Source organism: Halichoeres trimaculatus, unplaced genomic scaffold (assembly GCF_033239565.1).
Source record: "Halichoeres trimaculatus isolate MK-OKI-2021-1 unplaced genomic scaffold, fHalTri1.1 fHalTri1_scaffold_22, whole genome shotgun sequence".
NCBI lineage: Eukaryota > Metazoa > Chordata > Actinopteri > Labriformes > Labridae > Halichoeres > Halichoeres trimaculatus.
Window position 1 is genome coordinate 10,491,503 of NW_027437200.1, and position 14,568 is coordinate 10,506,070.

General features: G+C 40.9%; 1 protein-coding gene across 2 annotated transcripts in view; it reads left to right on the forward strand.

Annotated features, from left to right (window-relative positions):
* The first annotated feature begins 544 nt into the window (after nucleotides 1-544).
* mta2 (metastasis associated 1 family, member 2) overlaps nucleotides 545-14,568 on the forward strand; it is a 30,213-nt gene continuing 16,189 nt past the window's right edge. Inside the window, exons 1-3 of one of the 2 annotated variants that reach the window (XM_074699172.1) lie at nucleotides 545-960; nucleotides 11,905-11,972; nucleotides 13,784-13,877. In XM_074699172.1, the coding sequence (XP_074555273.1) occupies nucleotides 933-960; nucleotides 11,905-11,972; nucleotides 13,784-13,877 (190 nt within the window). In that variant the 5' untranslated portion in view covers nucleotides 545-932. The remainder of the gene's footprint in view (nucleotides 961-11,904; nucleotides 11,973-13,783; nucleotides 13,878-14,568) is intronic. The other variant, XM_074699173.1, reaches the window with a different exon arrangement.

A 14,568-nucleotide genomic window follows, 5' to 3' on the forward strand; every position in this document is an offset into this window, starting at 1 on the left:
CAATTATAGAGAAGTAAAGTCTCTTTTTGTTCATAAAGAGAGATATCTTTTTTTTTACAATTATTTTAAGATTTAATTTGCCTAAAGAGGGTTGCTAGAAGTAGTATTTTTCTGTCTTAACCACACTTATAATCCACATGGCTGTGAAACTGTTGATAAATACTATAAAATCTGTAGGCTACATCACAATTTTAATGAGGCTTCAAGACTTTTATTTTGAAATATATCTCAATCTGACAAAACTCAACTTTCTGTACTTTGTTTATTGTTATTGTTTATTAAAGGTGAACTGAATTATGTGTGAACTATAGGATTTGAGAATCATTTAGAATTGTGGGTATTTGCTGTCAAGTGTTCAAAGGACACACTGAATTAGTAATTTAAAAGAAATTAGTTTGTTTAACATATTACTGACGGTCTTTTGAATTAAAAATGAAAGGTGAAAAGTTAATTGTGAGATCCCGGAAATTAACGATAACGTCCGAAGATGACGATTTGCACACGAACGAAGGGGGCCAGTGAGTGTGTGTGTTCAGTGTGTGTATGTGTGCGTGTGTGTGAGTGTGTGTGTGTGTGTGTGTGCTGAACTGAGCGGAGGTGAAGAAGAGGAGGATGAAGCTGGGAGCGGAGGATGGGAGGAAGAGTGGAGTAAGATACAGGCTAGCTTAGAGTGAATGAGAGAGAGAGGGAGGAAGAAGAGAGGAAGGTCGACCGAAAACAAAGACTTGGATTTTTGGGGGATAACCTCCGGATTGCTACTAACGGAAACTTTTAACTTTTTACCCGCCTGCTCGGCTCGTAGTGCCCGGAGCCGGCTTTGTTTCACGGCGGGGGTGTCTGCGATAAATGAAGGAATAAAATAAACCCCATCGACCTTTTTTTACCCGAGCGGGGAATATCCCGGGACTGCTTTTTCCACAGGGGACGACAGAATGGCGGCTAATATGTACCGAGTGGGAGGTAAAGAGTGTTTTTTATTTCTCAGATCCCCACACAGCGTGACTGTTCGTGTCTTTAGCTCGGCGGTTAGCCGCTCACACAGCTAGCGGCTAGCTGCTAACTAATGCTAGCTGGGTGCTAGCGCTGTACGTGCATTCACTCTTTATTAGAGGGACACCAAACGTTGCCTAACACCTAACCATGTAATGACTCTCAGCCAGCACAGGTATTTACATAACGGATGCATTGGAGCTCAGAGCTGTAAAAGTGCATGGAAAACATCAACTTTAACAACAGATTCACGGGACAACCCGACTAGTTTCCTCCAGCAAACTACATTACCGAACACAGGCGGTTGATGATCACCGTGCACCGGTGTTCCGTTCATTTGTGCTGCTTGATCAAAATTTACTGCCGTAGCGTGTTATCCTCACATAGCCCCTCGTATATGATCATTTTTGTTCAAAATCATTATAACAAAGAATAATACGTACTCATTTTTAATGTCTTGATATTAGGGCATGGTTTGACTCTGTCTTACCTAATCTGAATCAAAATTTTCGGAAGAAGCGTCTCTTATTGATCTATTTCAAATAAGTCAGTCACTTGATTCTTCACCACATACTCTCTGCATTTTCAATGTAAAGAAACTACAATGTCAAAACGTTTTGTAGGAAAGACATTTCCCACGAGACTTGGTAAAATCATGGAAGTTTAAATTTATGTTCGTAGTGTCAAGTGCCGAGGATCTGTGCATGCGCAGATGTACAAAGAGCTGCTTAGGAGCACATCTCAATAGGTAACAGTATTCCACGGAACACTGCCTGCAAGTTCATATTGAACTTTGAAATTTTAAAGCAATAATGTAAAATATTTATGTTTGCATAATGAATATTTTAATGCACTGCATTCAAGCAAGTAAACCGTGGTTAGTTTTCAGTCTGTATGTAACGAACACAAAGTGACCACAAAGCTGGTTAGCTTAAGCCGCTAGCCGCTAACTGATGCTAACTCTATGCTAGCCTCTGTGCACGTTCAGTCTTCAACAGAGGAACTTCAGATCTATACCATCATAAAACATATATCATAATACTCTGAGGGCAACTTCAGTTAACCCAAATGTCAAACCCAAAAATGTTATGGCTTAATTATGACTCTGGTGTAGTTTGCTTGAAGTGCTCCCCCATGAATATTATACAGCGAACTGTATGGATTCATAGGAAATATCAACTTTCACAGACTGGGTAGTGTCTTCCCTAAACTACATTGCCGACCACAGAGCCTGAACAGTATCAAGCAAGGGTTGATAGATGGTATATAATGTCAAATAAAAGCTGAATTATATGTTATAGAATACGTAGAGTAAGTCATAAAGTAGGTAAAGCACCCCTTACTTTCGGTGTGGCTTTAACGTCTAGGTGGAAAACACAATGCTGACTAGCATAGGTGCTAGTTCATTGCTTAACTTTTAAACTTTTTTAAAAAGGGATACCAAATCTTTTAAAACACCACACATTGTAATCTGACACAACCAGTGACCAAATGTCATTTACTCTGGGGATATGACCTTACTGAGTTTTTATGCTGTTGTAATTTCCTGATGACACTTCTGTATGGATGCTTTATTACTTTATTTCAGTCCCATGGATTCATGAGACATAAATATGACCACAGCATATGGTTTAACTTACTACAGGGATAAAGTTCACTGTTATTAAAAGATGCAAAGACATTTGTTCCCATGTTGAATAAAATGGAGAACATTGTTTCATCTAAGCCTGATTAAGACTTCTGCCTAGAATTTATGTATATACAACATAAATTTGTGTATCACTGTACAGCAGATACTGACATCCTAGAAATTGTAACAGGCCCTGCCATCGTCCTCTACCTACACTGGCTTGGCAGAGGTACATTTCATCTCCTCAGACGCCTCCTCTCTTTGCTACCTTGCAATGATTGCAGCATGATCAACTGGTTAAATTAAATTTGTAAACTGGCACAGAAATTTGAATGTACATAAGAACGTAAAATAACTCATAACATTTGCATAAATCAGGTCGATTGATCCCGGTATAAGGAGTAAAGGCATCTTTAAATGCCTCACAAAAGTTTTTCAGCTGTATAAAGTGGATTACAGTACACCTTTATTTCAAGCTGCACACTATAACTTTTAAACATACATTCATTGTCAAATTTTCAGGACTGACATAAGGTAATTTTTGCAGTTGTGGGTGAACATCTTTTTTCAGTTCTTATAGAATCACACGTAAAGGTTTATGTGTAGACACTACGTTTTTTACATGATAAAGTAGATATGACTTTTGTAGACAGAAATGGTAAACATACCTGATATATTTTTGTTCGCTCCCATACTTTCATGTGACAGATCCTTGGTTTGGCCACCCGGTCTAAAAAAGTCTGGACAGGCCCCTGCATCCAGCTAATAATAGAAACTACTGTCACAGTGAACCAGAGCTGGTCACCTAGTGTCATTGGTGTAGCTGGTTAATTTAATTATAGCCTCCTTCATATCACTACTTATGCAACTGTTCACCATGCTGAAAAATATAAACCATGTTTGTTTTTGCTCCTTTTTGAGAACACTTAGTTCAGACCTCACTGTTCAATAAGAAAATGTGGATTAATTTATCAAACAGCTAAAGGTTCTCAGTTGTGTATTTTTTTTAATCCCTCCATATGCGCGAGTGTACCTGAGCTTCACCGAGTGTGCTCCTGTGCTGATGCCTGCTGTACATTGTCTCTGAGCATTGATATTGATGTTAGGACTTGGTGTTCCTTCTTTGAGTCAGCTGCTGCTGTGGCTGAACAGTGGGACATGCTTATCTCTGCATAAGGTCATACATCAGTACAATATCTAGGTCATACTGATGAAACACTGCTGCACAATGAGCTGCATGCACAGAACTGTGCAGTATGTCTATACTCTGATTTGGTTGAATGTTATAGCACAAAACGTGCAGCGTAAACTTTGAATATTATTGCATCGAGTGTTCAGGATTTGGTTTTTCATGTTTGATATGAATCATGCAGAGCTCATGATGCATTCAATTGAGAATTAAGTCTTATCAGTGTCCTGACATCTGGTGTTTTTGGGTCTGCAGCACAGACTATTGCCATCAGGGGATTAAATATCTGATGATTGTGTTGATGTATTGATCAGAGTCACCAGAGTCTGGAAAGAAGTCATAACCCAAGTATATTATTCAGCAAATATAACTGTTGTAAGATGGTAATGATTTAACCTATTAACTTACAGTCACAGCTAGTTTGAGCCCTCGAGTGGTAAAGTCTTTCAGTTGAGGCTGACCTCTAACATGGAGTTTCATATTCTTGTAATCTCCTCCTCGGCTGGTGTTGTGGTTCTTCTTGGTGTGAACTTACTCTGAAACCAATCGGCTGCACACTCATGATGCTCCATGTGGCGTCACGTACAGGGTGTGTGTGTGGGCGTGTGTGTTGCATCCACAGCAGGTAGAGTCCTTCTGCGTGGGCCTTCCTGTTGGGACTGTTGAAGCAGAAGCCAATATTTGTCACAGATGCAGTTGAAAGGTAGTCTGCTGTGACACAGTGTTTTACAGAGGAGAGAGCACCTCAAGAAGCCAGCTGTTGCTTCAACACTCAAAGCATGTTCACACAAAGAGAGAAAGCCCAGGCTAGTGCTGCCAGTTTTGAGTATTGTCTTCTGTGTTTGGTTATAGGCTAGTCTGGCACGTTGTTTGTGAGCAGTGAGCCTGTAGGTACCTTGCTGGCAGGGTAGTGGTAACAGATGGTACCAGAAGGAGCTGCAGATCTGCACAGAAAATGCATGTTTTAATTACAGTCTTCATGCAGGAGCACAGTTCAGACATTCAGACTGTGTCTTATATACTGGTGCAACATGTATTCCAGATTTTACGGTAATTTAAAGCTCCTGTGGGGAACTTTCAGACTTTATGATTCTGATCCTGTACATGTGTAAGCAGCACTTTCTGAAGGAAATTCTCAGTCTGCTTTCTCTTAGCAGTCAAGATTATAAGAGATTATGCTAAAATTTACCAAACACTTTTACATTATTTGCCAGTGTTTATCGCTTAAAGTGATACTCCAGGATGGAACTATCACAAGGTTTAGGGCAGAAATTACCTCTACAGCAGTGATTTTGTGCAGCAGAAGCCCAGAGCGCTTGCACCAAACACCCCCTCCCTGCTCCTCTGCCGGTTTCCTCTGCACTCAGACGGGGCCATATTTTACTTGACCAAAAACACAAATAAACGGACTCCCACTGAAAAACTCTGTTATCGGTCTGCATTCACGCTTCATTTAGAGAATTTTCAGCGCGTTACTTTCACACAAAAACACCGCTAAATAAGGCTCTAGTTCTCATCGTGTCGTAAAACGGCGCTACCTCCGCTGCAGAGCCACAGCTGGCTACGAGGCGCTCGCCGCTTAGTGTATCAGTCCGTGGGTGGCGTGCCAGATATAAACAAACGCAAGTAGTCTGCCAGGACGAAGAGACACAATGAGAACTAGAGCCTTATTTAGCGGTGTTATTGTGTGAAAGTAACACGCTGAAAATTCTCTGAATAAAGCGTGAATGCAGACCGATATCAGATTTTTTTGGTGGGAGTCCGTTTATTTGTGTTTTTGGTCAAGTAAAATATGGCCCTGCCTGAGTGCAGAGGAAACCGGCAGAGGAGCAGGTTCCATCCCGGAGTATCACTTTAAGCTAAAACTCACCATTCTTTGTTAGGGGTGTAACAGAACATGTATCCATAAGGCTGTTTGGTTTGGTACAGTGCTTTATTCGAACGAGTACAGTAAGTTTACGTTAGCCGCTGCACGTGGCTCGTTAATATTCACGTGAGTACTCGTCTATGATTGGCTGAGCAGTAAAGGCGTTTTAATAGTCATGAGGAATGTGGTCTGTGATTCTTGCTTTGAGATCATGTGCATATCATGTCTCACGGTGAGCCAATCAGAAGATGAATATCAAAGAGCTTCCGTAGCCACAGGAGCTTGTGTCTGAATTGTGCATCATGGCTGCTGCTAACGACCAACCAGAGCTTGAAGCGCCCCCCCCTCGCTGTATAATGGCAAGTTTTTGGTTTAATAAACATGCTAAACAAGCAAATGGTTTTGCGTGTTCCATACTGTACCGAAAATGTACCGAACCGTGACACATTTTTGTGTACCGTTTAACCCCTATTCTTTGTATAATTGCACTGACGTTTAAATTTTTGCAACATGTAGTCCTGGATAGCTGGTTCTTGTGCCTCTGTTTGAATTAATTTCCAGAAATGACAGTATCGTGTTCTTGCAGTAGCAGAGTTCGGATGAGACAGATCTGGCCCCATTCAGGGCCCTCGGTGAGCCTGTCTGGTGCCCAGTGAAGAGTCAAGCTCCAGTCTGTTGTTCTGTGTCTGCTCAGACCTCCTGGGTGTCTCAGACAGAGTTGCTCTTTTTGCCAGCCTGCTGGATCATGAGTGTTTGCATGAATTTTCACAGCAGGATCCCACATTGATGAAGCTATTAAAACATTAGCATGTAATGCTAAGTCCAGCCCATGTAATCACACAGTTAGCAGCGAGCGTATGATTATGTAATGACTCATGAATGTATTTTTAAGTAGCCCACACAGCAGCGAGGTTAATAATCTGTTTGTGTGATGCAGAAATCATAATTAAGACATGAATTATTTGTTGTTAACCTGTTTAGAGCTCAGTGAGGACTCCAGGTGCAGGTCGATCTGAGCGTCTCTATCACCGTCCTCCTCGAGCACACCGTGTTCAGTCTGCATGTAAGATCATTATCCTCCCCAGAGATTAGTCAAAGGGCTTCCTCCTCTTCATTCACCCTCAAGCAGCAGCACACTGCGCCACTCCAGCCGCGTACGTCCACAACAAACACTCACAGCTGCCTCAGTACACAAAATAGACACACACTCACGAATACACTCTTTTTATAGAGCCGTCTTTCAACACTTAAATCTGTACATTAACATAAAACCCGTCAAAGGAAAAGTGATTATGTGGCATGCGAGCTGTAGCTGAGGCAAGTGTGTTTTCTCCTTGGTTATTGATCCATCACCCCCTCCTTAGTTCTGCTGGAACAGGATCAGTCTGTAATGTGTCCTACCAGGCAGGATTAGAATAAAAACTCCCCCTCCACCATCCCTGTGTCTTTGGAGCGAGCATTAGTCATGTCAGGCACATGAGAGTGCAGATCCCCTCTCGCTGCTTCTGCCTATGTTATGTAATATTCTGCTGCTGTGTTCCTTCACTGTGAACAAGGAGGTGATGCCTCTGTGCTCGGGCTCCCCATCACCGTGCTAAGTAGAGCAAGAAATCCTCTCCCCGTCTGAATCCTCGCTCTGCGTCTCTGCTCGTGGTGGAGCATCAGAAGTCCTCCTGAGGCTCCGTGTCCTCGCTCGTGGGAGGACCAGATGGAGCCTGACGTGAAGCTGTGCAGAGTGGCATCAAACAGAACAACAGAAGCTCTGTGTCTGTGAGAAAGACTGGCAGGTTCCATCAATATGCTGTTTAAAGGCTGGAATCTCTATTAAAGCTGTCAGCAGCTGCTGCTCGCAGCACTTACTCAGAAAATCTGAACATGTTTACCAGAAGTCGTAAAAACATCCACTAATTACAAACCACTTAAAAGTAAAACAACCTCTTAAATAAGAAGTGTTTGAATCAGTCAGTGAGAAATGTGCAAACAGATGGATTAATTTCAGGATGTATCTCATGTTGGTGGATGATGGGATATATCTTTACAGATGTAGCGTCAGGGGCTCGTTTCAACAGCAACAGCGTTTAAGCTGGTCGAAAACAGGAACTTTTGAAAATGGCCTCCAGAGTGGAATTTTTCTAAAACTCCTCAGTCACCCCTGCTGTTTAAAGAGCAAGCTGCAGCAAGCGGAGTTTACGGTGGAAATGCTGTCGTCACACACAACAGTACTGTGGTTACGATCTTCATGGACTACTGTGTTGTGCATGTGCTGCTGAATCTGCTGTCTGCCTTTCAACAAAAAGTGCATCTAGGCCTGTCACGATAACAAATTTTGCCAGACGATAATTTTCAAAAACATTATTGCCGATAAACGATATTATTGTCAATATTATTTTGATTTTTTTTTTCATTTTTTCATTGATGTAATTATGATAAATGGGATAAAGTGAGTACACCATATCAAAAGCACGAAACTTAAATTTCTTAAGAGTATTTAACTGTAATTAAAAGGTCAGGATCTTTTAAATAAAATAAATTAAACAAAAAATATAATAAATTTAACAAACAAGAAAGAAAAAAATACAATGAAAATGAAATGGACTCTCTTTTAGAAAAAAATACATGTCAATGAAAATAATTAATACTAATCAAAAACCATAAAACATAGACCCTGTCTCTAAAGAAAAAAACGAAACTCAAAAAAACAACAATAAAAACTATAGCCTAAATAAAAGGGAGTTTATACAGTTCCTGAATTGTTTGTAATGTACTTTTTCCCAGTCAATCCGTACTGTCTGTCAAACATTTTTAACATTTCTGGCTTTCAACCGTATTGAAGGGCTGCATTTCTTTGGCAATGTAGCTGTCTTTGAGCGCCCACCATTTGGCGCTTTTATTTCTATTTGTAGACCAAAAGCCTCAGTAAGAGCGGATTGTCAAAGAACAAGGCTCTGCTGCACCTCCCCTTCTTCTTCTTCTTCTTCGTCGCCACTATTTTCAAACAAATGCGACATATCAGCTCGTTGGTGTTCATGAGCTCACAATTTGTTCATTCTGATAAAAAACAAAATATTCCCACACTGGCACTGTGGCAGGCAGCTTAAGAACCGTATCTTTTGTGCCATCACTCATATTTGCGTGTGTTTCCTCCTTACCCCTCAGGACACTCGCTTCAGCTCTCTCTGTGTGTACATGCGAGCAGCCCCGTCGCAAAAGATGCCAAAGATCGCATTTTTGACAGATGCTCACTCGGCTATAAATCTGCTAAATCCGCTATAGAACCTATGCACCCCGATGTTAGGAAAGATAGAAGTAGTGAGCCATCTTCTCATTCAGCCTCTTTGGTGGAAAGAGAGGAGGAAAACAAACATACATGCATGTGTCAGTTTATCGAGGCTGACAAACTTGCCGAGGACGTTTTAATTTATCGTTTGGTTAATTGATTTATTGATTATTGTGACAGGCCTACAAGGAGGTAATACTGGGCTTTCATATTTGCCGTTTTCTCATATTTATGGACAAAATGATTAGTTTGCTGCTCAGTCATGGACATTTTTGTAGCATAACAGCTAGAGTCAGCAGGTAAAGGTGGAGTCATGTGACCTTTGACCTTGTTGAGCAAGTGTCATTCTCCCCCGATTGTAATTTGACCCAAGAAGTGTAGCTAACTGACTATTATCCATGTGCTGTTTTTTTACATGATTTCATGCCTTTTCAATAACACAAATTTAAGCGTGTCCAAAACTGCACACACAACTGGCTTCACCTCAGGTGTTCCTGTTACAGACTGAAGGTACTGATCCACTCGTCTTACCCTGAGTCTGTAGAGCTCTGGTCTGAGTTTATCTGATGTTTTTATGAAGTGAAGGTTGATGTCTCTGAGCCTGTTGACCTCCTCATCCTCACCTTTAAATGTGACTTCCAGAAATCCTTTCAGCTGCAGACTCCAGACCAGCTTTTCATGACAAACTGTGACCTAAACACACACACATCAGGGAGGGAGAACGCAGCAGATATTACAGGAGATATAAGTCTGGTGAACATGGTGTTTGTGGCCTTTTCTTCTCTGAATATCAAAACAGCTCAGAGCAGTCCTGGGTCAGGTGAGGTGTACCTGTGCCTGTTGTTTTTCATAACATTTAATGCTCTTGTTTTCCCGCTCTGTGCTCATTTTGGGATTTTATATTGTCTTTATTGTCCTCGCTCTTTTACAGCGGTGTTTTCTGTGGAGTGTTGCTTTATGTCTGAGGACCAACACAGCCGGCAAGGAAAACTTTTGAGCCCAGACTGTGCAGGGTCTTTTGTTTCCTCAGTAAAATACAGGTGTTCTTCTGTTTTTACTAGTGCTGCACGATTTGGGGAAAAGGTGCGATTTGCGATTAGGTGGACAATATTGCGATTGCGATTGTGCTTGTGATTTAATAAAAAAAGTTGTGTCATGATGAGTCTACAGACTTGCTTGGTTATCATGGAGACAAATCTGAATTGCATGTGCTGACATTGCGATTGCGATTGCGATATCCTCTTTTGCGATTACGTCATTGCGCGTGCTGACATTGCGATTGCGATAATCGTGCAGCCCTAGTTTTTACATAATTAAACTAGAATCTATCAAACTGCATTTTGTGCGTTGACTCCCCTCACTCACACACTCAAAGCTTGCAGGGCAGAGCTGACACACGTTCACACACGCACACACAGACTGGGTTTATTTCTTCTGTTTAAATCAGGATTTAGTGCTCCAGGAAACAGCAAAAGATTGTCACAACTTACCATAACTTGTTGAAAACCATGATAACTCCCCAATAAGTCTGCAGATCACATGTGGTTTGAACATAGCTGGATGGAATTAATCTGCTTCACCTCTAATTAAATTATTTGCACAAACAGCCCATACTTTTTTATTTTTTGTTTTTAAACAGCTGCACTTCTTCAGGAATTGTTCATGAATTAAGCTGTTTAAAGTTTCTGTTAGAGCCCAACCGATATGGGATTTTTGGGGCCGATGCCGATGCCAATACTGGGGGCAAAAAAAAGCCGATATCCAATATACCGGCCGATATCCGATATATCGGCTGATATCCGATATATCGACCGATAAATATAATGAATTCATCGATATACACAGGATATATACTGTATTTGAACACCAATTATTATAATACCCATATATTCAAGACAGAGACAGAACACTGTTAAATGAAATCACGGAACTTTAATTATAAAACTGTCAACAAAAGAACTGTAGTTTAAACAAATGATAAATAAGCACAAGCTGTAAACACAACAATAAATAAAGAAGTCAAACTGTAAACACCTTAAATAAATAAGTCAAACTTTTAACACAGTAAATATAAAAAAAAATAAAAATGTAAACACACAATGAGCAACTTACACGACGTTAAAACACTGTATTATAGTCTTACATTAGATAATGGTGGACGTGTGAATTAACAATGGCATTTATCTCTGTTTATCTCACAAAAAAGCAACTAATCCGACGTTAAAACGCTGTTCTATAGTCTTACATTACATAATGGTGGACGGAGGGGGTGGGCACTCGGGCAGTGTGCAGCCCAACACACAGACACACAGGAACAGGTGCGACAGAATCTCTGCGGAGAAAATTTTTTTTATAATCGGCTACATTTTGGCCGGTTAATCGGTCAGGCCGATTAATTGGTCAGGCCGATTAATCGGTCAGGCTCTAGTTTCTGTCTTCTAAGTAAAAATCTAGAACAGCATAATATGATGAAGATTAGACACAGTCACAGGAGAGCTGCTGTTGTGGAGAGAAATCAAAGATTTGTGTTGTAGTGCCACATGCAACACTTTAACCCTTTGCAGTGAACCCTCTGAACCTCATTTCTTCATTCAGCCGATCACATCACATAAAATCCGTCTGCAGCGTGTTAGAGCTGTTGTAGAGCTCACATTACACCTGTCCATTTACAGAGCTGGCAGCTCTGTCTCTGTAAACAGCTTCTGTCTACTGTACTGACAGGCTTCACATTAGAGCTGAACGGTTCCCACCTGTCAGGTGAGCCAAAACCTGTCCACTTCTGCCAAAACATTCACACAGAGTGAGCAGAAAGTGACTCTGAGCTGGTGTCAGTCCAGAGGTTTGACCTGAGCGTGTGTCACACTTTGTGTTTATTATTAGAGGAGTGTTGATAAATGTGAATCAAAAGTGAGTCTAATCTTTTTTTCCTCTTTTCTTTTGTTTCTTTTCAGATTATGTATACTTTGAGAACTCCTCAAGCAATCCGTACATGATCCGCAGAATAGAAGAGCTCAACAAGGTGAGTTACTCTTGCTCTACTTCCTCTCCTCTGACCTCCTGGTCAGTGTGTCATCTTTTATTGCTCTGACAGAAAAATACAGTGGCTTTATTGGTACTTACTGTACTGTATATTTAATGCTCTAAAAGGCTTGGTGAAGTCCACAGGTTGGCTTCATCCCACTGTCTCTCAGTTTCCTGCTCTTTCCACTGTCTTATCCTCTCTGAATAAAGATGTGCAAGCCCAAAAATGTTACCTGAATAAAAAGAAAGTGACCCTGTTGACTTACTAAAGTCTTTGTGCTGGCTTAATTCAGTTCAGGGCTCAAAAAGCCTCATCATCACCTGATTTATTTCGCTACACTCCCAGTTGAAAATAGTTTATCTTTTTGGAGCACCACCTCTCTTATCAGTGTCCCTACCTGATCACTAACCAATCAGGATCAAGAAGGGGCGGGACTTCTAATATCAACTTTGTCAACAGCTACTATGGCAGAAGTGAGTAAAGTTAATTCAGTAGTCAGTGGTTCTGTTATTTAATCTTTTTCTAAAATTAATTGAATTAAGTATCTTCAAATGTTCCATCTACCAGACGTTTGTCAGGTGTTGCCTGTGGTTTTTACTTTGAAATATATTCACCAGCTTCCTGTAAACAAACATCTCCTGCAGCCAGTTCACAGCTGTCTGCTTGTTGTCTGCGTGTTGTACGCTGCATTAAACAGAAAGTGATGACGTCAACAGTAGAGCAACCTAACTATGCAAAAGAAGCATACCTCTCCCTGCAGGTTCAATGAGGCTTCAAGTATTTCATTTTTTCTTTGGGTTTAAATCATACATACACCTGGTTTCTCAAACACACAGTGTCTCCTGGCCTCTGTGGGTGAACGGTGGCCGCTCTAATGACAGGACACTGGTACAGGAGCCTCTTATATAACACCAGCAGCAGCAGCAGCATATGACACAGGCTTGTTTCCCAGTCAAAGGATTAAGCTCATTTATGTAACACTCTTATTTTGAAGGGCTTGTGCTGAGCACCAGGAGGACTGCAGCCTCCTGAGTGCTAATGGCTGCTCAGCACAATGAATGGAGAGAAACAGAGAGAGAAAGTGAGAGCATGAAGGAGTCCCAGCTTCAGCCTGTAGCTGTGTGTGTTTGTGTGTGTGTATCTGTGTGTGTGTGAGCTACTTTCTCCTTATGATCACTATCGGTCCAGCCAGAATATAATCCCTCATTATCTCTCAAAGCTCACATTTGTCTAATGAAGTCTGGAGAGAGTTATTCCAGCTTTCTGGAGATGGTGTCATCAGTGAAAGCTCTGACAAGACTTATTTAGTTTGTATCACAAATACTTCAATGATATTGGAAATTTAGCACAACTTCAGTTTTTGTTTCTTTGGTGGGACTGCAGGACTTGACTTCCAACAAACCATAAATTTGAAGTCAAGAAATTAAACTTTATCTTTTAAACTTCAACTTTATACTGTCTGATAGATTGACAGAGGAACGGCACAGAGCAGTGTTGTAATGGAAGGGAAATGATCCTCTGTACAGAGCAGAAAAGAAAACAAACTGTGCTGTCTGAATAAACTGTTGATTAAAATTAGTAAGAGGTCTGTACAAATATGACTGGACAAACAGACAGAGACGGCCTGCGTCCGCTGATAATTAAAGTCAGTCTACCTCCTGTTTGTTGTGGCTCAGATAAAATGCAAAGAATCAGAACAAGAGGAAATGAAACATTTAATAAAAGGTTCTTTGTGATTGACTCTCATGGGGAAAAAGGCCAACAGGACAGTGGAAAACCTTTATTAACCTCTTCTTTTCCTCCCACAGACAGCCAATGGGAACGTGGAGGCGAAGGTGGTGTGTCTGTTCAGGAGGCGAGACATCTCAGGAAACCTCAACACACTGGCCGACAGCAACGCCAGTGAGTCCTGAACCTTCTCTTTCTGTTTTATATGTGATCTGACCTGCTGCCTTCTAACAGAGCCACTCTGCTGTGTTTCTCATAAAAACCTCAGAGCTCCTCTTCAGCTTTAACAGTGTAAAATAAAACAGGACCACTCACAGGGGCAAAGAAACAGCATCACTTCAGTCTTATGTGGAAAAGTTAATGTGCACTCCTGTTTATGTGTCCTGTACAGACACTTTATACTTGTGGTTAGAAACCAGATTTTCTTCATATCCACGTTAAAGCAGTCACCATATCAGAATTTCACCTCAAGATTATCATAGAACAAATTATCCTGATCACAATATTATCGCAATATTTACGGAAAACCTAGGGAGTGAAATTCTTTGAATTATATTTATTAATCTCACAAAATACTCTAATGATGAGCCCAGTTAGTTGAAGAAAATGTTTTTAACAATTGTGCAAAAAAGTACAAGAAAGATCAAGAACCCTTATGATGCAATAAGTCTTAAAAGCATAATATGCCTCCTCACACTTCTACTACCAGAGATGCAAAGCATCCCCAAACTTTCTGGCTATCCACCAGAAACTCTGGTTATCAAAAACTTTTCCAGGTCTGGTAGCCAAGTTATTTTTAGTTAATATTGAGAGCTACTCATCTGCAGAGGAACTACACATTGCTGAATCCAATACAGGCCTTCAC